The 27,883-nt window shown below is 45.7% G+C and overlaps 1 protein-coding gene across 1 annotated transcript in view; it reads right to left on the reverse strand.

The window, feature by feature from the left end:
- The window catches only part of Esr1 (estrogen receptor 1), a 368,654-nt gene that overhangs the window by 251,656 nt on the left and 89,115 nt on the right, over nucleotides 1–27,883 (reverse strand). The window contains 1 exon segment of the mRNA XM_038339005.1: nucleotides 1,467–2,001. Coding sequence (XP_038194933.1) covers nucleotides 1,467–1,930 — 464 coding nt within the window. The 5' untranslated portion in view covers nucleotides 1,931–2,001.

Consider the following 27,883-nt stretch of genomic DNA (forward strand, 5'->3'; position numbering starts at 1 on the left):
AAAAAAGTTTTGTTCACTGTTTATCCTGAATGTGAAATCTGGGCCTGGATCCACTTCAGTCTCTGATGCTTTGGTTCCCTGTGCGGGCTGGAGGTGAGCTTGGATATACCAAGAAACAACCCTTCAATAGCCTCTGGGGCTAATCTGCACCTTGGTCCTGTTTCTTCTGCTGTAAATACATCTGGACACAGAACACTGAGCAAAAAAAAAAAAAAAAAAAAAAAAAAAAAAAAAAAAAAAAAAAAAAAGTGGTCCAAGGCTTGTAATGCAGAAGGTCTGGACACAGGCAGGAGCCAAATGCCGGGAGCCAGTCTACAGTGAGCTAGCTAAGATTCAGCAGCATGTGGGCATCAGAAGATGTATACCTGTCCCATGGATTATTGACCCTAGGCAACTCTACAGGTGGGTGTTTACCAGAACCACCCACCTACTCCTTCTGCAGGCCCACGGGGCAAAGCGGAAATGAGAGGAAAGGGACATCAAAAGTAATAACAATAACAATAACAATAATAATAATAATAATAATAATAATAACCTCTTAGGAGAAACTAAAATTGAAGACACAAAACAGTAGTCACTTAGGTCACCGAGAGTCTGTGCCCTGGATTCCCCTATGTCCTGGACTGCCCTGGCTTCTTGCACAGTGCCTGCCTGTGGGGCAGGACAGAGCTACCCGCGTGCCACTCGAGAGCGTTTTCTGCCTGCTGGACCAGACATGAAACTTAGCTGCAGGGCATTACTGCGCTGTTGCCTCTGAGTAGTAGATTCTAAACACACGGGACACCTATTAATTCACAGCTGTCAGAAGTCATATGCTAGCAGTCCGCTCTAACTCGAACTCGGAGAGAAATCAAAACTTGCTGAAACCCATTCAACTCCCATACCGGCTCCTCTGAGCAGCCGGAACTGAATCCAGAACCCAGGACTGGGGAAGATAGGGAAAAAGATCCGTAGGCACCTCTGCCTAAAAACCCCATCGTCTCCCTTATACCTTGCATATTTTCAGTCCAAAAGAGCATTGAACCCAACACACTAAAACTTTGTTTTAAATAATGACTAATAAATTACCCCTGAGCTCCATTAACCGCAAACACCTCCATCTTTAAATAACAAAGGAGGCCCTTGCACAAACCTCTTGGCCACCTGGGGTTTATTCGCTTTGGGGTGTTCTCCCCATAAATAACTTCTTTGGACTGTTTTTCCAATGGTTGTGTAGTTAGGAAACACGGGTCTTTTGAATCTGCCTCTCCTACAGAACCTGCGGGCAGAGAATATTGTTTTTGCTGTTGTTATTGTTATCGTTTTTTTAAGCTGCCCGTGGAAAGAAGGCGGGCTCCGCAGAGAATCCTTCCTGACTTCCCCGAGGAGTGGGAGGGGGCGATCTGTGGCCCGTGAGGTTTCCCCCTCTCGCGCTCCCTCCCCGGGCCAGCCCTGGCACAGCGGCCAACCCGACGTGGCGCGGGTACCTGTAGAAGGCGGGAGGGCCGGTGTCGCGCACGGCGTAGGCGCTAGGCTCATTCTCCAGGTAGTAGGGCACCTGCTGGCCGTGCGGGTGCAGGAAGGGCGACAACTGCGGCGGTGGCGGATGCAGGAGCATCAGCGGACTCGGCGACACGCTGTTGAGCTGGGGAAAAGCCCCCAGGCTGTTGGCACCGAAGGCGGCAGCCTCGGACCCGGGGCCATAGGCGATGCCCGACTGGCCATAGACCGGCGCCGAGGCAGCGGCGGCGGCGGCAGCGTTGAATTCGTAGGCTGCGCCCTCGGGGTAGTTGAACACGGCCGCGGGCTTGCTGCTGTCCACATACATCTCGCCCAGGGCCCTCTCCAGGGGCATCTTGAGCTGCGGGCGGTTGAGGGGCTCCAGCTCGTTCCCTTGGATCTGATGCAGCAAGGCCATTCCCGAGGTTTTGGTGTGGAGGGTCATGGTCATGGTCAGTTGCAGCCGGCCAGGCACAGACAGGCTCCCCGCGCACGCAGAGGGCTCAGCAGCGGACGGGCCACCTGGAAGAAAAAAAAAAGCAGAGCCCGCAGTTAGAGGCGATGCAGCGCAGATATCCTTGGCGTGAGCACTGACCCTGGCCCTGCCCAGGGGCAGAGCGATCCTTCAGAGCCCAGGTGACCCAACTCCAGCGAGCGCACCCCACCACTCCCCGGTTCTCCAACTTTACATACTGGCCTTCCCTGATCTTAGACATCGCAAACCTGCTGGAAGCCGCCTGCCGAGGGCTGCTGCTTACAGGCACTGCTGGAAACATCAGCGAGCGCGCCCTAAATACCGCTTCCGTGAACTTAACTTTCCTGCTCTTCGCTGCTGGGATTCGCTGTAGGGGGTGTGAGGGAGCAGAGGGCTCTCCGGCAGCCGTGTCCCCACCCCCACCCTTAGGAAGACTAGGTTTGCAACAAATGCAGACTATGCCACAGGCCGCTTTTTCCTGATGTGTTGCCTATGTGCTGGGTGCCAGGCTCCAATCTGTCTCTGTTTGTCTCTCTTTCTGTTTGATTCGGTCTTCTTGCTGGCTGGAAGTACGTAGTGTATGCATAGAATAACCCTGCGAGGATGGTAACTGTATCTGTAACTGAGATATGGCAAATAGGAAGGGGTGTGTGGTCGCATATGCAGCCAGCCACAGACAGCTAGCTATATTTAGCATTGGCGGACACAGGAGGCATCTAGGGCCAGGAGAGCGGAGATGGAGCATGTATAGGAAGACCTGTATTTGGAGTCAAGAGAAAACGACCAGCCTTCAGCTTCCACATCTGCAGAAGAAAAAAAAAAAGAACCCAACCGATCACCAAGGGGTCCCTTCCAGCACAGCCATCACAGATTCGCCCAGCTTGGCTTTTCTGTTTTTGTTGGACCCCAGTACCAAATTCACTTCCTTTTGAAATTCTCATGCGGCTATGATTCAGAAAAACCTTCAGTTAGGCGCACATGGGTGTCCCTGCCTTCCACAGGTTATGCAACCAAAACTTGAGAAAATTGAACGTGGCATGAGACGTTTTCCTATAAAATATCACCTGGAACCCTTAACCATAGCTCTGGCAATTAGATAACCCTGTCCGGCTAAGCAGAAACTTTTGAAAGCCTCCCCTGCCTTCCAGCTCTTGAATTCTACAAATGGACCCTCTGGGCTCACTTGAGGTAGGGGCATATGAAATCAAATACCTGAATGACAAAGAGGTAAAAAAAAAAAGTTTATAATCCAGTATTGAATTAAATTCTGACTGCTCATGCATACACACCTGTTACTGTAACAAAAGATATGTTTATACTTTTTTAAAAAAATAAACTGCCTTTACCCCAACCTGATATCCCCCAAAACACCCATTAGCATTTGACTTTAATTCCTATTCCATATACTCCCAAAGAGTACCTGATACTCTTTGACCGGCAAATGTCAAGGTTGCTGTTGCTAATAGTAACACTTTAAAAATATTTTCTACTGAGTAATTGCTTATCTAATTCTTAGAAAAACGGATCATTTTGGATGATATAGAGCTAAGCTGATTTAAATCCAAAGACAAAGTTAAGTTTGGCATCCGTAAGTATAGGTGACAGCAAAGAAAGGGTTAAAAGCACATTAGGTGAATCGCAGATATTTCTCTTCATGGCCAGCAATCTTTTTACAGAAGATTTAGTTTCCGTAAACCACACTTTCAATTTTCAAATGCCTTTTTAAAACACATGCAAAAGCAAGCACTTCATGGGGCTTTTTAAAAATCTGAGCCTGCAAATTATATATAAACGGTACAAAGAATCCTACAAGTCCAGAAAGGGGGAAAAAAGGAGCCGCGCAGATCCCCCTGATAGAAAAATAGCACAGCCTCCTCTCCGGCTAGGATACAGACAGTAGGCAGAAAGGTAAGTTGCTTTCTCAAAATGCTCAAGCTACAGAGAGAGAAATCAAAAACCGATCCTACCCTGCTGGTTCAAGAGCGCCTTTCCAGAAATGTTCCATGGGTTTGTAGAGGTGCGGGCCGAGACAGTAAGAAGGAAGGAAGGAAGGAAGGAAGGAATGTGCTCCAATGATCGAGTGGCTCGGTGTGTGATCAAGCCAGAGCCTGTGAGGATGTGTTTGTATGTGGAGTGGCAGGGACTCTCGGGAAGCCGCCAGTAGGCAGGGCACTTGGCAGCCCCTCCCGGCAGACGCGGCAGCTGGGCTTCTGCGCGACGCTGGATGAATGGCAGTGGGAATGGGGAGTCGGGGAGACTTGCTGTCTGCTGAGGGACGGCAGAAGCACAGCTAGAGGCAGCGACAGCGGCGGCTGCGTTCCTAGAAGAAACTCCAGCTCCCTGTGCTCCCTACCTGTGGAGCCAGAAGTGTCCCGTGCTTTCTGCTATAGATAGAACAGGACTGACAGTAAATCACAGGTTCGCAGCTAAACTCGAATGGCTGTCAACGTGTGTGGAGCTCGAGTTTACAAACTCTGCCAGGGGAGGGTCTCCCTAAATAACGTAATTTAACAAGAAAAGCCTTCTGGAATACGTTTGGCTCAAACGCTCTAGCCCCGATGCTCAACGGCCATGCTACCAGTGGCATAAGGAGGTCAGACTTTGCAATAAATATTTCGGCATTCCAGGGATACATTTCCAACTGAAATGCAATACTCCCCCACCTCATTAACCAAACCCATGAACCTCTCCACCCAGAGCCCATTGACTGCTGTCCATAAACACATACCTCCAAAAGATATTTTAATCTGAGAGGTGGGAGTATAAAGCGACTTGGCTTTAAACGGATCTCAAGTTCCCAGTCGTTCAGGCATTGGTTGTAGACAGAGGTCTCTTCCAGCGGTGTTTGTGCCTGGATGCACCTGGTTCTCAGCTTGTCTCTCCCCCCACAGCACAACGCAGAGGAATGAGGTACCCTGCCTAAGCCCTCACCCTGGGTCCCAGGACACAGGAGGCCTAGTGAAGCCTTTGGTGCCAGACGTTAGTCACCACCTTAGGTATTAGGTGACTCTAATCACAATGCCAGGAGTGGCCAGTCTCTGGCCCTGGGACCCTAGGCGGTTACCAGGAGATTTATGAGTGGCACCTGAGCCAGTACAAAGAAAGTGATATAGAGAGAAAAGACTAAAGATAACACACCACAACTACACATTGTTTTTTTCTTTTTGGCAAGACTAGAGGTTATAATATCAGAACACAGCTCCCTCAACAATCTGCAATGGCCATAAATACCTAATATAAATAAATATTGAGAGGAGCGGTGTGCATAACATGCATTCGCCTGGCATATGGGAAGGCCCGGGTTCGAGTTCGGACACTGCACAGAGAAACAAGCAAGTAAGCATAGCCAAGAATGGTTGTTAACCCTTTGGTGGAGATAGTATTGAGTCCTGTAGGTCAGCCATGGCCACCCATTTACCAAGCCAGTCCAAAACAAAAGTATGCAAGGAAGGAGGGAGAAAGAGTAGAAGACAAGAGAGCCAAGGGAAGTTGGAATGGAAAAGAGAAACGTGGGGTGGAGGCCTGCGAGGAAAAGGCAGGGCAAGAAGGCAGCCATCATCTCAGAGACTTTGGCTGTGGAGAAGGTTATAATCCCGGTTAGCCTGAGATAGCCCAAGAAAGACAGTTTTGGCAGAGCATTCAGGCTCCCACCACCAGGGGTTGTTGGGAAAGCATGGCGCACCGTGCTGGTTGTCCTGTGGTGCTCTAGCCACCAATTTCCTCCTGGATTCTCCCTCTTCTCTCTTGACTCCCACACTGAGCAATTCGACTGCTGTGGCCTCCTGGCATATCCAGGTGAAGACGAGAAGACGGGTTTGTCTCAGGCTGCTGCCCAGTGCAGTTTCCGGATCCCGTGGCCAGGGGTCTCCTGCTCAGAGCTGGGTAATGGAGGAACCCATCTTCATTCTCTCCACTTTGACACAGCTCTCCCTTCAGCGGCTCCTGACACATCACTGCTGATGGTCCCTCCAGTCCCCCACATTAAGACATCGCTACTTCCTCTAGGGCCTGACACTCTTTTGCCTTCTATAGCCAGCCAAGAAGCAACCCCTGAGCCTATAGCTTTGTACTCTCTCCCTTCCCACTGCTTCCCCTAGCCTCTCACCTCACCCATCCAAGGAGCCCTTCCAAGCACCGCTCCTCCTGTTTCTTTCCCTCGTCCTCTTCCCTCGTCCCACCGCCGGTTTGTCTTCCTGACTTTGCATTGCCGCAGGTTCTACCTTGTACAAGCTCCATCATCATCCCAAACCCCAGCTTCCCTAAGAGCCAAGGCCTTCCTCTCCCCCAGACCTGCCCTTTCTAGTTTATCACCTCCAACAGGTAGCCTGGTCTTCAGGCAAATGAAACCACTTGTTCCAAAGACCCCCAAAGCCTGTCTTCTTTTTTCTTAGACTACCCACTTCCCTGACTTGGAAGAAAACACATGTGCCTTCTTGAGGTTTGGCCTAAGCAGCACCATATCCTCACGGTCACCCCCCGAGCCCTCCCTCCTCGGAGTGACTGTTGTTCTCAGCCATTTTATCAACTTCCTCCCTGAACTGAAGTCATTTTTATCACCTCATCCTGCTGAGGAGAAACTCAAACGCAAGGTCCACCTCTGAGAACTTGAATCTGTAGCATCCTGTCTGGTCATTGTTAGGTCACCAAATATGAGCTAATTTCCTATCTTGATACTTCAAATGACAAAATGATATCCCATCTGCCCAAATGACCATCGCTGAAAACTGACGTCCCATGTGATCACGGCCATCCAGTACTTTGCCAACTGCTTTTTTTTTTCTGGGATGCTATCTTCCTACCATCACAGCAACTGGAGCCATAAAAATCTAACTTTAAAACTCATCCAATCTCGACGCATAAACTGGCAATGCTTGGCCGCATGATTCACCAGAAAGCGTTTCATTTTAGTTCTTAACCAGGCAGGACAAGGGCCAGACACAGCTTCCTCTCCAGGCGCACGGAAGGCTTTTTACATTTACCAAAACAGCGTCCCTCTACAAATACAAAAGAAGTAGAATGGAGACATAGTCACATCATAGCTTGTGCGACCAGTGTGGTCCCTGCACTGAGATGGGAAGTTTATCTCTGTTCAGACCGAACATTACCCTGATTATAAATGGTGAGTGTGTGTGTGTGTGTGTGTATGAGCGTTTGTGTTCATTCTTTCCTTCCCTTTTGTCTTTTATTTTCTTTCTTTTCTCTTTAAAGCAAAGTCTCAGCTTGAAGCCCAAAACTCACTGTGTAGCCCAGGATGGCTCTACACCCATGATGATCCTTCTGACTCAGCCTCTAGAGCACTGGAATCACAGAAATGAGTGAACATGCCACTGAGTCCTGATTTGATACAGTTTTTCCCTAAGCAGAAGTATAATGAGTTCCCTTCTTAAAGATAGTTTGGGCATTGCTTCTGTTTTAATTGACTTCCAGATTTTGACCTTAGAGTTTTGTTTTTGGAAGCCAACTCCATACACAATATAATGTGCATATGTTAAGTATGCAGCCTGACAAATATGGATAGATTTGGCCATGAACAACCATGTCAATCAAAGTATGAACCACTTGACTATTCCAGTCAACGCAGAGAATTCCTTCACACCTATTCTAATCAATCCCCCACCTACAGGCTGCTTTGTTGCCATAGATGATTCGTTTTTACCCGACCCAGGTGACCACTTACAAGTTGGGGCACATAAAACCCATTTCCAAATAACAGTGCACCCATCCAGGTACCGGGCTTTCAGCATCCACTTCCCCTGGCAACAGGATGCAGAGTTGTGATTTCCTCCGCCAAAGTCTGCTGCCTGTGGTGGGTCCCCTGGAAGCCCCTGAATTTTACTAAGATTTTCTCATCCAAAGGCCTTTTCAGAATAGCAGACTGTAGTGGCATATTATTTGTAGTGGCATATAACTAAATCCTGTCTGGAGACCAGAGGCAAAGCTAAAGCCACTAGAGATCAGGCACACACTTCTAACCCCAGCACTCGGGAGGCAGAGGCAGGTGGATCTCCGTGAGTTCAAGGCCACCCTGGGCTACACAAGATCAATGCAGAAACAAATCCAGGTGGTGGTGGCTCACACTTTTAACCCAGTCCTAGGGACTCATACGCCTTTAATCCCAGCACTAAAGGGAATATAAAATGAGAAGGGAGAGAGGCTTAGTCTGCATAGTTGGTGGTCGCCCAGCCTTGATTGAGGTAAGACTTCTCTAGTGGCTTAACTGTTTTGCCTCTCTGGTCTTCGGGTTGAACCCCAATATCTGACTCTGGGTTTTTATTACTCATGCTACAGTAGACTTTGAAGGTGCTGCAGTGTTAAGCTTGGAAGATGCAAGGATACACGGTAACCAGAAGGCAATGGGAAGCCTTATCATTCCACCGTATTGCCAATACACAGAAAGTATATTTGTATGCCAGTAGCTCAACCAAAGCCCTCTCATAAGCCGAGACCTGAGATCTACTCTGTCTTCCTGATAGTGGCTTGAAGATAATTCCAATTCTTGGTTGCCAAGCGTAACGGCTACTCTTTATTACAGATCAATGAGTGATTGGGAGGTAATGCTCAAGATTAACAGAATTCAGTCTCTTTCTTCTTACATTTCTTGGAAATTTTATTTTTTCCAAATACCTTACAAAGTTTTATACTATTTACCTCTGTCGCACACGGTAGAAGGTAATTCAGAAAGGGCTTTCATGGCAAATGCTGTAACATATGAACTGCAATTATCCCAGTTATTGTCACACAGTGTCCTTCTCCTTCCTCCATCTATTGTTTACTAGAGGAATCACATTGTCAGCTTAGGGTGCTATTTCTTTGTGCGGTGCAATAGCCAATGGCTAAATACACTTAAATTCAGATAGACTTATCTACAGTTAGGAGACTTGCACACACACACACACACACACACACACACACACACACACACACACCCAAATAATTGGCCAAGAACTGTCTCCAATTTCAGAGCCAAGCCCATAAAAAGGTAAGAAGAATAGCCAAGCAGAACATTTGAGTTTTGAACCTTTGTCTAAGCCTTCCCTTGTATTCAGTCACAGCTGCCTCCCACTCTCCCTGAGCACCCAGGACCCTCATCCTAGCTAGCAGGTTCCCCTTTTCTCTCCCACTCCCCAAGGTACCATCATGCTGTACTGAGGGAGTAGTGTGTCTGTAACCATGCCAAGGGATGACTCATTCATTCAGTTCACTGAAACAATATTGATTACTCTATTTACCAAGAGCAACTCTGAGGTGTCTGTTACTGTCTTAGTCAGCTCAGACTGCCATCATCAAACATCACAGACAGGGAACACAAACAGCAGGCATTTCCTTTCTTCTGGTTAGGAAAACTGAAATCTGAGAGCGGGGCCCTATTCCTAACCCACAGGTAGCTTGGCTTCTCAGTGTGGCTGGCTCATCACAGAATGAGAACAAAAGGAGAAGAATGAGCAAGAGGTGGTACTTCTTCTCGCTCAGGCTTGATGAAACATACGACATCACTCCCTCATCCCTAACTGCCTCCTCAGGTTCCTATGTGGAGAGAGTCCCATGAAGTGGATAAGGATTCAAACTATGGGTTTGGAGGAGACACGATTCAGTCAGTATCAGTATCCAAAAACAAACTACACCGAAGTTTCTGCCCTCCAGCCTACCAGAAGTTTAAGGTTTTTCTCTATCACTTCTCAGTAGTTTTCTTTTCCTGCCCCTCCCTCTTTTTCTGTTATGCATACGTACACGTTATGAGGTACGCATGCACTAGCCTGAGTGAGGTAAATGGAAGCAGAAGCCAGAGGTAGACATTGAATGTCACCCTCCACCACTCTCCACCTTGGTTTCTGAGGCAGGATCTCTCCCTGAGCCCAGAAATTCCAATTAGCCCAGACTAGCTGGCCCAGGGATGCCTCTGTCTCTGCATTCCCAGAAACAACGCGTTAAAGGCATATCTCTGACCTAATCTTTACATGGGTATTAGGGATCAAACCTCTTAATTTGCACTGCAAACCCTTTATTGACTGTACCATCTTCCTAGCCTTCCCTTGATTTTACCTCTCTTTCTGTCCCTCTGCACAGAAGCCCTCCTGAGACCGCTTCTTGGTCCGCCTGTCTTGAGAGGCTGGGTATTGCTCAGCATTCAGTTCCTGTGCCCTCCACCCCTCTCCAGTCTTTCTCTTGAACCTCAACAGCAGTTCCAAAAAGTTAAGCTTCATCTGTACTTTGAAGACCTCAGAGTAGAAACTCTCTCCCCAAGATCTCCATCCTAGAGAAAGACCCCTTCCCAGTTTGCAAACTTTTACCACAGGTTCGGTCAATCTACAGATACGTATTAAGCATCTGTTGTATACTCACCATTTAATGTTCAACTTCTTCATAACCAATTTGTCTTTTCCCAAGACCTGTCCTTCCTCTGTTTCCTATCTTTGTGGATAGCACTTCATACACATCTCTGGACAGGACCAGAGGACTCGGCCCTCTCTACCCTCGTTCTCTTCCTCAGATTCGTGTCGGGCCTAGGACAAACTTTCATGTACAGCTCCTCCATCTCTTTGGAGTTTGTCCTCCATCCTCACACTCCATATAATTCCCAGGTCACTGTCTTCTCCTCAAGGGCACCACCTCTACCCCTTTGCCTTCATTCCCCATCCCCTGACCTGGAGAAAGAGCAGTCTGTCTCATAAGCAAAAGAACTTGATTCTCAAAAGTTGCCCCCGCCATCTTCCCTCTCCCAGGGGCCTCTTATTCCTTCAGGCAGATGGTAAATTCCATAGTGTGCAAATACTTGCTCTGGATTGACCATTCCCATTGGCAGGTTGTTCTAAATAGAATCTTTGCAGTAAATCACTTTACTGTCTGTCCCTCAGGTAGTCTTCCTTGAGACATCACCGCCACCAGGAAGCCTGTTTTGATTTCCTCTTGGGTGCTTTGACAAACGCCCATATCTCCCTGGTCATTGTCTGTCTCTGCCACTTTAGGAGGCTATCACAGACCATGTGATGAATAAACAATAATAATTAATTTGGTTGTGATTCTGGGGGCTAGAACTCTGTGATGGAAAGGCTGCACCTGGGCAGGACTCTGATGAAAAGGCTTGTGTGTGAGGCAGGGGAGAACCAAGCTAGGCTGCTCTTTTTCTGGAACTGCTTTCCGCAAGAACGGATGGCCTTGGTCATCTCTTGAAGTTCCGCACCGTTTAAGGCAGTTGCCGTGACTGCTAAATTTGGACACTAGTTCAGGAGAAGGCCATTCAAGCCGCAGGACTCGCCGCCACTCCCGCCCTAGCCCTGCTGATTCTACTGGATTTCCTACTCCTTCTTCTCTGGCTCACCATGGCCCGCAAATGCAGAACAGGCTCTTGTGGGTTTTTCAAAGTCTCATTGCATAGTTGCATGATGTATAGTTGACCCCCAACAAATCCTTTGGAAGGATAAATACAGAAAGCTGGCTCAAACCTATGTGCCTTGCTAACTGGCATCTTTAATCGCTTAACTCGGAAGGAGCGATCACTGCAGCTCAAATCCAGCTCCAGAGCTTGAAGGGCACTTTGGAAGCAGACTCGCATATTCTAGAACAATCCATGCTTCCTATCATAGAAAGGATAGTTACAGCTGATGGCACCTCTGCTCTTCATGCCCCTACTCCTGGACACATAAAGGACTGAGGCCAAGAAAAGCATGGACAAAGCACTGGGCACAATTAGCATCCCCTGAAGCACCAAGCTCGGGCTGTGTCTTTCTCCCTAGCCAATCCCCAGGCTCTGTGGATGGGCCACACCCACCTTTCAGTATGGCCCATGATTAACACAAATTTAATCAAGGCATCATCTTGGTGGCTCCATGTGCTACTCTTAGAGCCTTAAAGATTGCCATCTCTTTGGAAAACACTGGAAGACTGCTTCCCCATGCTCCCAAATCACTGGTGAAGTGATGAGGAATAGGTTTGAGAACACCATGTTTTCAACAAACACTGAAACGACTTGTGTTCAAGGACATGACTTCCCTTAATATAACATGAATAAGTGAGTGATCCACCTTGCATCCCTTGCTCCTCCAAAGACGCTTCTCTAGGTCTCATCTTCTTTCAATCTTCATATAATTTGAATTGAACTTTCTTGCTACCAAACACATTTAAATCCTTCCCGCAGCTGCCAAATTGTACAAACTTGCAAATGTAACACCTTTAACCAAAAAAAAAAAAAAAAAAAAAAAAACAAAAACAAAACTAATTACTTGACTTGATGTGCTATTTTCCCATTTCCAGGGGAATCGAATTTGAGAACCGCTCAGGCTCCTGGCTGAGTTGCTCCAACAGTGATGACAGCAGCTGCTTGTGGATCACAGGGCGCTCACCTTCCTGAAAGCCATTATCCCCTTAAAGGAATTAGAAAGCTGCTTGGGACTAAGGCAAACACACACAGCTTCAGGAGGACTCAGTGGCAGACTCCCAGGAGACTACAGCATAAAAAAGATTCCTTTACTGACACTTGCCAGTAGCTTTTGGGCCACAAATTCAGAGGGAAAGCAATATAAGATCTCCACAAACATTCTTATAAATGTTAGCAAATGGTTGCATCATACAAATTGTACAATCTTCTCACCCCCACCCGGCTTTCTCCACTCTATCCTCTCCAATTTCCTGTCCCTCCACAGACCATCTTCTTTTACACTGTGGTCCAGCCTGTCTGTTCCTTATGCTCTTTCTAGGTAGGCCATGCTCACGCTACTCATCACGATGGGATGTTTTGTCAGCCCCAGATTCTGATCAGATCATGCAGCAGAAGAAGGTATCTGATGGGTTGGAAGGTATGTGATGGGTTGGAAGGTGTCTGATGGGTTGGAAGGTGTCTGATGGGTTGGAAGGTGTCTGGTGGGTTGGAAGGTGTCTGATGGGTTGGGGCACTCTGTGCCATTGGAGTCCTCAATGCCTCTCCTTGACTTCACCCTTTTACAGGTCCAGCCAATGATACTTTTGCACACAGCCTCTACAGCCCTTGGTTCCAGTAGAGATGCAACACCCAAGTTGTATGACTTCTCATGTAGGATTTTTACTTTTGACTTTTTTCTTCTTTTCTTTTCTGCCTTTTTAAAAACACTTTTGTTTATTCTTATTTTTTAAGACAGGTTTCTCTCTGATGCCCTGGTAGTCCTGGAACTCACTCTGTAGACCTGACTAACCTAAAAACTCAGAGATCCACCTGCCTCTGCCTCCAAAGTGCTGGGATTAAAGATGTGTGCCACCTCTGCCTGGCAGGAATTTTACTCTTATAGAGAGAACACTTATTAAATGAGTTCTCTAACTTATGGAACTGCAGAAGTGCACAGCAGAAAGCATAATTCTTAGAGCAAGCATTTCTGTGAAATATATATTCCACAACTTATCTTTCAAAACATAAAATATCATGAGAATAAACTGTGTTAACCCTTTCCTCCTCACAAGGCTTAGGAATCCAGAAAGATTATAAGAGCCACGGTCTGGGGATGAATACTGTGAAGTGCTGTTATCTGCACACAGCATGGCTGTTGCTCTCAGGAGCTCACTACAACCATGGTCACCGTCACATGGCCAGGCAAACAAGCTCAGTCAAGATTCCAGCAGGCAGCACTATCTGGATCAGTGGGTACCACCACTGTAATAACCCCTGACAAAGGCAACTTGGCTGGCGCACAAGGCAAAGACTGAACTTGTACCTATAAATATGATTAAGGAGGATAAGGAGAGATGCTTGAAGACTCCCAAAACACAAACAGTTGAGTGGGGATAACAAAAAAACAACTCAAGATATGAAAAGAGATAGAAAAGTCAAACTGAAATATAACTGGAAAAAAGAACTGAGAATATCAAACAAGAAAGCTTAGGGGAAAGTCTTACTGACAGATTGGATCAAGAAAGAAAGAGTAGTATATTTCAAAGACAAGACAGAAAAAGGAGATCATATACACAAACACACACACACACACACACACACACACACATACATACACACAAATTCCAACAACCTTTAAGGCAGTGACCTGTTGGAGTGTGTCAAGAGGAAGAGGAAGGTAGTAGTTGAAATGTATAAGAACAAAATAGTATTGTACTTTAATAGACAAATAAATAAATATTCTTAAAAAATATTCTTAAAAAAAAGACGAGGGGGAGGAGGAGGTGGCAACCATGTTAAACTGCTTCAGGACTGTCCAGGTTGACTGCTCTTTGTGTAAGTTGTAAGAGTTAGTTAACAATAAGCCTGAGGTAAAAGGCCAAACAATTTATAGTTAATTTAAGCTTCTCTGTGTTTCCTTGGGACTGAACAGTTGTGGGACACAGCGGAACAGAAACTTCTGTCTACAAAGGGGAGCTTGCTCCAAACCTCCTCCATCTTCTACTTGATTGCATAATAGACCTCGCTGGTAGCTTTTCCTTTTACCCCAATTTGGATGTGCGGAGGAAGAAAACTGGCCAAGGCAACCAGATTGTAGCAACTTCTTTGTGGCCATTATAGGGTAATTTATTTTTCCCTACTAACTATTGCAGTAAGACAATCTCATTTTGAGGTCTTTTTCTTCGTTCGTTCGTTCGTTCCTTCCTTCCTTCCTTCCTTCCTTCCTTCCTTTCTTTCTTTTAAATATGTTTGACCACAAAACATGTTTTCTAGAGTTCATTTCCTAGAGTAGATGGACCCCGATCCTGTCACTGTTAAAACCAAGAACTTGTGGCTAGACAGGTCATAGGCCCTAGAGGAGAACCAAATACTATTGTTCTGTTAAATGGACATAATATTAAGATGACTTCTGATGACTTACTGCTATACCCAAACATCAGTGCATCTGTCAGCTGTAATCAGAGAAGCTTCTTGCAGTAGATGATAATTAACACAGAGACCTTTAACTGGTCAGTGTTCAGAGAATAGGAGACTGTGGAATCCTCAGCCCTAAATGGGACTTACAAATCACAGCACTCCCTCCAAGGGCCAGGGAGCTTAGCAGACAGTGGGTCTAAGAGCCGGAGGAAATGGAGAGCATCAGGAAGCAGTGTTTTGTGGACACAACAGGGCATTTGCCCAAACAAACTCATAGCAACTCTGAGCATGCACAAGTCCTGAAGAAGCCCTAGCCAAATTCCTAGAATGTAGTTGAGCGGGGAGGTGGAAACAAAATCCCACCACTAACTGAAGAGCTATTGGCATTTTATAGCTGCTGGCAGGAAAGTCAGATTTCTATGATTATGTAAGCCTTGTTAGGTCAGCCTCACCGTCTAGTGTAGTTTAACAACACGAATGGGCATGATGGGGGAGGCAAAGAAGAAGAAACTTCAAAGTTGGGTGGGAAGGCAGCGGGGGCAGAGAGAGCAGATATTGGCAGATACGGGAGTAGTTGAAGGATGACCATGGTCAAAACACATCGTGTTAAATTCCTAAGAACTCATTAAAATATCTTCTAAGTTTTAGATCCAATAAGGATCAATTGTTCAAAACTTGCTTGTGACACTCCCAGAAGGACTGTTTGCTTACTAAGGTGTCCGTATGAGTCAGGACAAGCCAGGACTACTTCTCTGTGGGTTTAAAGACCACCATGCAGAATGGCATTAAAGTCAGCTCCGTAAACGTGGAAAGCAGAGATTCCTCACTACTCCGGTGTAACTCCAGAAATGGATGGCCTCAGCATCCGTTCTTACTGTTAAACAATGCTTTCAGATCCACTGAAAACCGACGTGCATGGTTCCCTCAGGGATATTTTATGACAGGAGTAAACACCCTTCACGAGATTTTAAACCTTTGTAGCTGAGTGATAGATCATGGGTAAAATCAGCACTGGCATGTTGCTGACACCAAGGAAAACAGGAAGCATCATGAAGTAGCCAGTCAGTATTAGCCTGTCTGTATTCGCCTTAGCTCTTGGAACATGAATGAAAATAGTATCTCATATCACTTAGAATTCTTTTATGTACAGAATTATCAGTGATGGAAAACCACACTGCATCCATTTTCCCCCTAAGCATACCCTTTAGTCTTTCATATAACCAATGAACAACTAGATCTGAAAACTATAGAAACCCACTGGAGCCAATAAGAGAAAAGCAATGATCTCAACCTACATTTAGTAGAAAGAAGAAACTATATATTTGTGCCTAATTTGCATCCTTCCAAAAGAACCCAATAGTTGTTTTCATATTAAGACAAAACACACTTGTTTTACATTTATGAACTTTTTATCCATATCAAGATATAAAGGAAGGTTTATAGGATGAATATTCTTAATAATTGCATATACTCTATCCCAAATTGTTAGGACTCAATGAAGAAGACATTATTAATAATAATATCATAGTCCTCTAAAGTTTTTTAGTATTTTTTCCATATTGCAATCACATGTTTCTAAGGCCACCCAGGTGAATTTAAATTTTCTACAAGAAAATAGTTTGGCAGCCTGCTATGCACAGGCCTTTTCTCTTTGAACTATGTAAGCTTCCTGTTGAATTCCTCACTAGATTTTGAGGTGCCTTGCAACCAGTACCATATTAACTAGCATATATTCAGTAGTTAACGGCTATGGAAGAAGCAAGTGAATGAGAGAAGACAGTAATCGAATCTGCTGTTCAGTCATAGAGTGTTTTCAAATTTTGTACCTGTTGCTTGGGGTCACAAAGCCTTTGTCTGGTGTTTGCTGCTGACTGAAATAGATACTGGTAAGGACTTGTTAGGACTACAGGGCAAGATGACAAGAGCTAAGGTCTAGATGTCACAGTCACGTCTCCAGCCCTGCCCTGCATTCATGAGCAACATCGGCTTTCTGGTGGTTGCCCTAAGTTCCCTCTGAGATTGATGTGGGAGAGTCTTCTGTTTGAGTTGATTTCATTGGCTAATAAAGAAACTGCCTGGCCCATTTGATAGACCGCCCCTTAGGTGGGTAGAGTAGACAGAACAGGAAGAGGAAGTGAGGTAGAAGGATCAGTAAGATGCCACACCTCTCCTAAGTTAGGCAGACCGCCGTGCCTCTCCTCAGAGAGAGAAGCCAGATGCAATGAAGCTCCAGCCCAAGATGGACGTACGCTAGAATCTACCTGGTAAGGCACCACTTTGTGGTGCTGCACAGATTATTAGATATGGGTTAATCAAGATGTGAGTAAGAGGCTGGAAATAATGGGCCAGGCAGTATTTAAAAGAATACAATTTTTGTGTCGTTATTTGGGGGCACAAGCTAGCCGGCGATCAGGAGCAGGCTGCAGGAAAGCAGCCCATAGCCCCTCTCTACAGAATGAGATTCTGAGTCTAAGATCAGCCATAGCATTGAGAGTTGCATCTCAGTGACAAGAAATTCCATCATAATGTGGCCCAACAAATAGACTGGCCACACTGCTCACAAAGTCAAGACATGGATCAACAGAACAAACCTAGGGTCCCCATGAAACCTTACACCCAGGAGCAGGGTAACTGGCTTTTAGGTTCTCTGTCTCTGTACGTAAGCAGGTTTAACTCTGCTCAGACACTAACCCATCAAGGTCCTTCACTGTGTCTAAGTCACTACTTAGACTTGATGCTCTTAGGGAAATATGATATCCAACTTTCAACTTTCTATACAATCTTTTCTTGTGTCCAGAAAGTTTTAGCCCGTTCATTTCATCAAATGCAAAAACAAAACTCCTTGAAGGTGGAGACTAAGCCCAGGGACCCATTCATACCTGTGCAAAGCAGAATGTTTGAGTATTAAAAAGACTATCATTTTAGTCTTCCAATTAACAAGGTTAAGTGATTTGATTGTTAATAGACAACAAAAGCTGAACCATGTGTATTAGATCAAATGCATACTTATATGCAAAGTATAATAATGGGCTATTTATTCCTACAACTGTTTAAATCTCTAAACAGTGGACAGCATATTCAAAGTGAAGTTTAAGGATGCTGTAGGATGGTTTTTAACATAAATAGTGGCGAGGATGCTACTGTCTCTTGTACGTCAAGGCTATTATGAAAGCATCCGGAATTGGGAAATTAGAGGATTGTTTTGAAAACTTACTTTTAACAAATCTCTTGCACTTTAGATGGAAGAAGTGAACCAAACCTGCCTCACTAAAGCCCGGGGAAAGAGTCTGATTCAACTCCCAGATGAAGAATTTCCAGAGGGACAGCAAGTATCTGACTCACTTACCAAGTTAAAGACAAAGGAATTCTGGCCCCTCTTCTGGAGGCAAGAGAGAAGAGATCACACCGGGATTGGAGACCGGAGAGATCTCAGAGTTTATGGCGGCCATGGATAGAGCTGCACAGACCATGTGCCAAGGAGTATGAGGCTCCATCTAAGAGGAGAGTGCCCCATGGACTTCAGGGATAAGATGATGACTTAGAATCTGCCCCTCTGTGACACCGTGGACAGAGAGAGTCACCCTAAGAGGGGAAGTCAGCTCTATTCTGAAGATTGGATGAGAATCAGAAATCGCAATGTGGATGTTAAGACAACGGACAAGTGTGGAGAAACGGACGTGTCATCCAATTAAAAGGAGCAAGGACCAAGCGGCTCCAGCGGTGGGGTTACTGAAGAAAGGGGAGGCAGGCTGGGGGGTTAGCAGATGCCTCAGCCCTACAGGCTCACAACTAGCAGACTGTCTTGAGTTTCCAAAGACTCTCTGGACTTTTGAACAGTGTTGGCACTGTTAGGACTACAGGGAATCTTGAACTTGGAATGAACATATGAGCCTATAGCTGCCAGGAGCTGTTGTGGTTTAGATGTAAAATGTCGCCCACGGGTTCACATGTGTGAACATCTGGTCCCCAGCTGGCGGTACTATTTGGGAAGGTTGTAGAATCTCTGGGACATCATGAGGACTAGCCAGCAGTCATGGACTGTAGGAGTAAGGTCAGATGACAACGACCCCAGCTCAGCTCTAGCTATTGGTTTCCTGACTGGCACATACTCCTTCCGTCAAGCCACGCCTCCTTCTTCGTTGTGATGGGCTACCCCTATGCCATGAGTCAGAATAAAGTCGTCCTCCCTTGCAAAGTTGGGTTTTTTTTCAAGCTGCAGTTTGGGCCCACACGAAGAAGACTGTTAGAAAAAGACAACAGACCGAACAAAAGGAACTCTGGTAGTTAGAAGAGGTGACTCCCGAAGTCCGTGCTCCAGAGGGTGTGGCCTTACATGCATTGTGGGACCCACAGGTGTCAGGGCTGGGGTACAAGAAAGCCTATCCAGAAAGTCTCTGAAGGAGCTCTTGAAAAAAGGACAGCTCCGGATACCTGCTAAAGGTCCAGAACGCCTAGCACCCACTCACATCAGTGTTGCCTAGGCTCCGCCTCTGCTCCTGGCCCACGTGTGCCAACCCTGCAGGGACCCGAAGTATGGGCTGGGAGATGCACAAAGATAAATAGTATGAAGGAAGAGAAAAAGGAGACTAACTCCTCCTAACCACGCTGGAGGCAGTGGGCAAGCTTGTTGGGACCTTAAGTGAAGCTCACACTTGGACATTTACATTGGATTGGTTGCATTCATTAGGGACTAGGGGGCCTTTAGCACTTTGAAGTGACCAGAAATTCTTGGGGTTGCTTTACACTGATTTCACAGAAGGAGGTGACCTCCTGTAGAGGTAGAGAAATAGCCCACATTGATACCTCACACACCCCACCCTCCAGCATAGGAGCCCTTGAAGAACCAGGCCTCTTTCTCGCCTTTCCCTCTAACAAAGAGAACAAACGGATCTCATGCCTGGTAGTTTAGAGCAGGGGTTCTCAACCTGTGTTCTCAGCCATTACGGGTCCATATCAGATAGCCTACAAATCAAATTTATGATTTAAAAATGCAAATTTATGATTTATAGCAGTAGCAAAATTACAGTTATGAAGGAGCAACAAAAATAATTTGATGATTGGGGGGGTCACCACAACATGAGGAACTGTATTAAAGGGTCACAGCCTTAGGAAGGTTGAGAACCACTGGTTTAGAACAAGTGGAGGGAAGTTTGCTAAGTGAGGAAAGTCAGCGTATTGCCTTTCAATGACAGACTTGATACCTACCAGAAAAAATAATGTGGTTAAAAAAAAATCCTTCAAACATGAAACTTCAGACTTTTAAAATTAGTCAACAAATAATACCGCAGAGGTTCACTTATTTTACCTGTGTGTAAAGTCAAATGTCTCCTTCATCAACATTTGTGGGCAGAAGTGGTTATCTGTTGATGTTTAAAAGCACTAAACGGGGAGAAGATGATCATGTTCCTTCCCATGCTACTCTCTAAATCAAGTGCAGCAGCATGGGATTAGGAAAATGTGCACTCATTGAAGAGAGGTCCAGAACCCTGGGTTTCCCACTTTTGGGGAAAGCAACCCCCACTCCCTGCCTGCGGCTCACCTGAGCCTGAGTTGGAGCCAGATTGGCAACTTCATGATGTCGCAGGGTAGGGGACGCCACCTCTGCAAAGCTGCAGCTATCGCCTAAAGCGCTGCAACTTTCATGTTGAAATCACAGAAAGTGAGAGGCATTGTGAGTACTCAACCCTAGAGGACCTCGGGCTGGGGCGACAATGACAGCCATGTGACTGAACAGATCCCATTCCACTCATACAGAGGGCAAGGCTTTTAAGAGTTCGACAAGCTCCTAGCTATAGACCGTGAACAGGACCCAAACTGAGATGTGAGCCACCTATTGCACATTTGATAGTCACATCTCAAATCACACCTCCTAAGAAACCTCTTTACTCAAGTGCATAATCAAAATATACTTTTAGAATTACTTATTCATGTCCACCTCTTTGAACCAATGGGGAAACCGAGGCTCTAGTATGTTCGGAGCTTTCTCCTGAGTGACAAGCCGGAATTGTGGTCTTATCTCACTAAAACAGCTGGGATCTGTGTCCAATGTGGGCTACAGCTGTGTTTCATCTCACACACGACATCACCTTACTGACGCTTTCCCCTTGAGGGTGCGCCTTTCCCACAGACCTCAGCCCCAGAGCCTTGGGAGGGAGGCTACAGCCCTAAGATCTAATGTCCTGCTTCAGTCACAGTTCCATTGCTTAGAAGAGACAGCATGACCATGACAACTCTTATTTGAAAAAGCATTTAATTAGGGCTCACTTACAGTTTCAGAGGGTCGGTCCATTATCATCATGACAGGGAGCATGTTGGCAAGCCTGGCGCTGGAACAGTAGGTGAGACCTACACCCTGATCCACAAGCAGAGAGAGATTCTAGGCCCATGGACTTTTGAAACCTCAAAGTTTACTCTCAGGGACACACTTCCTCCCACAAGGCCACACCTCCCTGTCCCTCTAATTCTTTCAGAACGTGCCACTCCCTGGGGACTAAGCCTATGGAGGCCAGTCCTCCTGAACCACCACAGAGGCCTTCCCAGAATCAGTTGTATAATGAGAAATCCATATCCATAGCCAGTGATTCTTCATTTAGTTCCGTGAAGCAAATGCAGCAGGATGATCCGGTAGCTGTAGAAACGTCAAGCCTTGCTATAGTGGAGCCCTTCTCTTCATTCTGAGCATTTTAGGACTCCACTCAAACATCCACTGTTTCAGTCACTCTGCCTGGGGTCTGTCTGTGCCCCACAGGACCCTTCACCCCCAAGCCCTTCTCTCTCTGTCTTACCCCTGGGTCCTGCTCAGAACACTATGTTTACCTTGGTTGCTATGGTAGTCGGTTTTAGGTCTCCACTTGGTTAGGATGGTGTTACTGTGAAGGTATCCTCTAATGTGGCTGATGTTTATGGCCAGTGCCTTCAGGGTCTCTGGAACATGTCAGTTCAGATGGAAGTTTCTTGGTCTACATTGCCGGCCTTCCCATCTGCCCCCACCCCACATTTAAACTTTCCATCTCCGAAAACAGCATCAGTCAAAGAACAGGCATTAAAAACATATAGATAAAAATGTAGAGTTGGGAGCAAGTATCCAATATTTCAAAATGAGGAGCTCATAGGTGCAAAAGTTGTTCTGCGGGAAGAGCATGCTAAGTGATTTGAGATGAATGGCGGAAGTCCAAACCCAAGGAGGGAGATTTGGGAAGTCAAAGGGCATCGATGGAGAGAGGCTTATCATTGCCACAGGAGAAATGGCCGCCACAGACGGGGGCGGGAAGGTGGGGACTAGAAGGCAGGGACAGGAGGGTGGGGACGGGAAGGTGGGGACTGGAAGGCAGTTAAGGGAAGGTGGGGACCAGAAGGTGGGGACAGGAAGGTGGGGACTGGAAGGCAGGGACGGGAAGGTGGGGACCGGAAGGTGGGGACTGGAAGGCAGGGAAGGGAAGGTGGGGACGGGAAAGTGGGGACTGGAAGGCAGGGAAGGGAAGGTGGGGACGGGAAAGTGGGGACTGGAAGGCAGGGAAGGGAAGGTGGGGACGGGAAGGTGGGGACTGGAAGGCAGGGAAGGGAAGGTGGGGACCGGAAGGTGGGGATGGGAAGGTGAGTCCCATGCTGCCTGAGCCAGTCTAGAAGATGCGTCCCTCAGGGTTGCCTTTCCTTTTGCTTTCAATCCTTTCTGATCTTAAGACATTAAAATACAACACCAGTTCTTAGGTTATCATCCACAGAAGCTTATTCATTAGTAAATGGCATAAATGATACCCACTGAGAAAGACAATACATATTTTCGTCTGTTGACTTCATTCTTCGGTACTATATGTATGTATGCATATATGTGTATGTGTATATATGTATGTGTGTGTTTCCAAAGCCAGAACGATTTGAGTAATAAAATAGTATTGTATTATATTGCATTGTATTATATTGTAAAAAAGTATAAAATATCTGTGAATTTATACTGATATAGATGATTGGATAAAAAGACAAATCTCTCAGGCAGAATCATGAATGATTGCTTCTCACAGATGCTCTATTCTCATGGAGGAGGAAAGCAGCAAGTCTCTCTTTTAATCAGGACTGTACACAATGACTTCCTTCCAAGGAGACGGTGCGGAAGGGCAGCAAGGGAGATGCTTTAATAGCAGACATACCTGACAAGCACTCCCCAGCCTGCAGTCAAGATCAGCATCCCAGTCCTAAGTCACAATGATGGTGTGTGCACCTGACATGGCGTGAGAAGAGCATGTTTGATCCCTGTAGTCTTCCTCTAAAAGCATCCTGTAGACCCACTCTATGGAGCAAACCATCAGACGACTCCCAACAGGGGCACAGATTGTGGCCTGCCTCCCTGGGACTCATTAAAACTATATGGCCTCCTGAAATAAGGAAAGCATGAGAGAATGTCACAGCCCAGAGAACTTTGTACGTGTGGCTTTCTGGCTGAGACCCTGAAATATCAAAAGGTCTTAGGTTGGAATTAAGGACACTAGAATGATGGTCTTTAGTCACTAGTAGTATGTCACCATTTGTTGAGTGTGGCAAGCCATCCCACTGTGCTACTAACAGAGAAAGAAGTGTTGACTACACACAGAATCTAAACTCTGCCTACGTTTTCTGGAACGACAAAACTGTTCCAAAGGAGTGTATCCAAACAGGCAGGCTTATCTTCTATGAAAAGTGAAGTGTGAAATTATTCTCCAAATAAGCAGAGATTCTAACATTACTATCAAACTCTGAAACTGAACAATTTCACCTTCACCTACCCCAGGGGTATGAGGCTTGTATAAACCAGGAAGTCCAATCGTTTACCCTTCATGCCTGGCACAGACCAATGGCACATAACAACCTGCCTGACCATCTCCAGTCCACAGAATGGGTGTATCTGCAAGGAAAAGTAGACACTACGGGGCAGCGAGGGACCTTTGGAGTCTTTCTGGTATGGCATGAAAAAGCCTTCTCCCAGTAGCCACCGTCTCCTTGCTACAGTGTTTTGGTCTTGAGAGCAGATCTGACTGGAAACCAAGCAGGAGTCACTGTGAGTCACAGTGGATGTGGCTGCACAGGATGGCATGCAGGGTGGTTACCACTGGTGGCGTATAAAGGCAGCATCGCTGGAGTGGTGGAGTCAGTCTGTGGTATAGTAAATTTACCCAAACCAACCCAAGTCTGAAATTTCTAGAACCATAATAAATATAGCATATTTTAGCAATGGGCAACGGGGTATTTGAAAAAGAAATGAACTTCATATTGATTTAGATTTGCACTTAACCTTCCTGGCTCTCTGAGAGCATTAGCCTCCTGTGATCAGAACTTAACTGTCCACCCACACGGTCACATCCTGTGTTTAAATGATTGTATTTCTAACAGAGAAGCATAATCCCAGGGTGCCTTGATTTCCATGTCACAAGGAGTGGTGAGACAGAGTGTGTGTCCGTTCTGTGGTGATCTAAAAGAACAGCCCATAGAGAGTGACCTACAGAGAGCAGAAGCTTGCTTCCTCACAATCACAGAGGTAGAGAAATCCAAGGTGGTAGCAGTTTCTTCTTGTAGCTCTGGCAGGGGCGGGGGTGGACACACTGCCTCCCTCCCCACCCATGCTACCATCCTACCCAGGAGGCCCTCTCCGGGGTCTGATCTCTTCTTCACAGACCCCGCCTCCCAGTGCTGTTACACTCTCAGACATACAATGGCCAAATCACAGCAAGGATTTTGGAGGGGACAGTCAAACCTTAGCAGTGGACACGCCCACAAGGCTGTGCTGGGATGGAAGCACATGCACGTAAGGAGGGTGCAGCCACTGGTGTGGAGCTGGCTTCATAACCAGCACACGTGGGCAGTAGTAACTGGACATGGTGGGTTACTTAATTTTTTAAGAATATGAAATTAGAAGGAGGGTGTGTGGGAAGATATCTGTGGGAGTGGAAGTGGAAATTTGGGGGTGGGTGTGATTGTATTTCATTGTATAGACTGTGAAATTTTCAAAGGATAGATAAAATACAGGTAACTTAAGACCTTGATAAATTAATCATACACACACACACACACACACACACACACACACACACATATATATATATATATATATATATATATATATAAATTTCAGGGATGCTTTTTAGAACCTCCCCCATTAAATACTTGAAAATAAACATTAAACAACAACAACAAAATATGCTGATAGAGAAATAGCTAAAGAAAATTATTAGCTCTGACAATGAATCATAATACCATGATAACAAAAAAATTTAAGCATTTATTCCAAAAGGGATTTATCATTTAATGTAAAGAAACAAAATTATAAAAATGACCACACTGCTGATCCTCTTATATCCTTTAACATTTCCTATATTTCCACACAAACATAAGCTAGTCTCATAAATTAAAAAAGAACACAAAATTCTCCTTTTAAAAAGTATCCCCAATAAAAGAGATAGAGAAATAGATGCTTCAACTCCAAGAGGCTGCAACTAGCACACAAACTGCCAATCACACAGTAAAGAGAAAGCTCCCTCTATATATACTTTGTCTCTCCTTTTTCTTCTTTGTTTTTTAACGTGGAGTCTTACTAGGTAGCTCCAGTTGTCCTGGAATGCACTGTGTTGACCAGGCTGGCTTGGAACTCACAGAGATCTGCCTGCCTCTGCCTCCCAAGTGCTGGGATTAAGGAGTGCCACCATGCCTGACCCTACTTTACAATTTCTACTTGTTACTTCCCCAGTACTGTTAACAGCCATTGTATAGAAAGGCAGAGTAGAAAATGTGTTGCCATCTGTACATAAATGCTCCATGGCTCAAACTAAAAGCTTAATTTGCAAAAGCTAGCCTCAGTTGAAGCTGATCTTGGGCACAACTTTTTTCTGAACAAATATCTGTCGGTGTTTATCAGGAATGTGTTCTGGTCCATTAGGTAAAAAATTTAGGATCACAGCCAGGCGTGGTGGCGCACACCTTTAATCCCAGAACCGGGGAAGACAGAGGCAGGGGGATCTCTGTGAGTTTGAAGCCAGCCTGGTCTACAAAGGGGGTTCCAGGACATCCAGGGCTGTTACACACAGAAACCCTATCTCGAAAAACGAAACAAACAAACAGAAATTTAGAATCACTCTGGCCTACCTTTTGTAAAAGTTTAAAATGTGTAGTAGTTGGCAAAGGTGAAACAAAATAGATGAAAACATAAACGAGAACACAGGTACAAGGAAAGGGAGGAGCAGGAAAGACCTGCCAGGGTCGCAAGGTTCTGCTCTCAGATCATCTGTCTGTAAAGCTGCGTGTAAGCTTTGATAACATTAAATACATCAAGCCAGGCAGTGGTGACACATGCCTTTAATCCCAGCACTCAGGAGGCAGGTGGATCTCTGTGAGTTTGGAGCCAGCCTGGTCTACAAGAGCTAGTTCCAGGACAGGCTCCAAAGCTACAGAGAAACCTTGTCTCGAAAAAACAAAACAAAACAAAAAATACACATACAAAATCAAATACATCAGTCAGTCTCAGGTCTCTGCTTCCCAAACGCAACATTAAAGTGTTTTTATTAAAATAAACTTCAAGGACGCTTCACCTACAAAATTCTACTTTAAAGGAAACTTAAAAAAGAAAAATATGGTCTTAAAAGAAAAATTAAAGCTTGGTTTTATCAGCATCTGTGTTCTACTTTAAAGAACCAAAACTCTAACCTTCTAAAAACCACATTTCTATTTAATGACTCCACCACATTTTTATTAGAAAAATGGATTTTAAAAAAATAAAACAACTTCTAGCTGGAAATTCCTACAACATTCAAATTATTTAGACAAATACTGAAGATGCTTTTTTGGCTCTAAAGGGCCAGCAGGTGTATGTCACAGTGTTGATTCCAAATATTCTTTTGGGATGTGTTCAATGGACAGAGCTTCAAACCAACAACATTAAACATAAGCCTCATCTGAGCTCTTCCAGTAGAACATTTGAAAGTCTGATGGCCTCCAACTCTATGTCTTAGGATCATGACCAGAGGTTTTAAATGATCTCCAAGCTTAGACTCTGTCCCATACCAACAAAATCAGAACCTAGGGAGAGTCAGCCACAGATATTTTTTTTAAATTCCTCTAAGTAATCGGAAAATGCTGCCAGTCAGGACCAGGAGGTTGGGGTCAATGAGATGGCTCAGCTGTCAAAGGCTTGAACTGCTATTGCAGAGGTTCTGGCTACAGTTCCCAGCACCCACGTCAGCCTGGCTACAGTTCCCAGCACCCATGTCAGCCGACACACAACCACCTGTAACTCCAGCTCGGGGGATCCAGTGCTTCTGACTTCCAAGTATTCCATGCTCAATCTACTGTATACACCATATCCCCTGTCACCTTCGTCCTATGAGTTCATCCTTCTGCGCTCTTCTCCACTGTGATTTCTGGTCCCCTCCCCCTCCGAGAACCACACCTAGGTTTCCTGGTCCTCTCCCTCCTACAGCCGAATCTTTCTAGCCACAATCCCTTCCTCTTCTGAACATCAGCATTCAATGTACTTGTCCAGGAAAATTCTCAGCTCACTTCCTCTTTCCAATTTCCACAGCCATCACCCTAACCAACACTCACATTTGGAACTTGTAAAGAAGGAAGTAAACGATCCAGCAAATCCTCAGAGCTGGCCAGACATAGCTCTGGATTTCTCCTACTCGGAGCTAGCCTCCGCACAAGTCCGGATTAATCTTTCTCAGAAACCGTGTATACCCAAATAAAACTTTGGATCTTACAGATGCTGCATAAAACCTAAATACCAACCAACTAACCCATTCCATCAACGCAAGTTCTTTTCTCCTGTATGACAATCTCTTCTCCGACCAAGCCGGTCTTCCCAACACCACATTTTATCTCCACGTCGACATTCACGAAAATTCACTACTACCTCTGCAGTACAATTATCCCCTTTGGTGGCCAAACAATTCTGCCAGCTGTTGTCTGGTCACAGAGAAAAAAGCACAGCTGCTGTGCCAGCATCTCTCTATATAACCCACGTCAGAAGCCATTGCTGTCACCTGAAATCCTTTCCACACTGAAATGACATCTGGGGTCTGTTTCCCTCACATTTCCTCAGTCCTCCGGCTTCTGATTACTTGGGCAGCCTTTTTCACCCCAGTACTATTCCCCACCCTATTATTCGTCCCTCCATAGTGTTCTGCACATCTGACAAAGGC

Source organism: Arvicola amphibius, chromosome 8 (assembly GCF_903992535.2).
Source record: "Arvicola amphibius chromosome 8, mArvAmp1.2, whole genome shotgun sequence".
NCBI lineage: Eukaryota > Metazoa > Chordata > Mammalia > Rodentia > Cricetidae > Arvicola > Arvicola amphibius.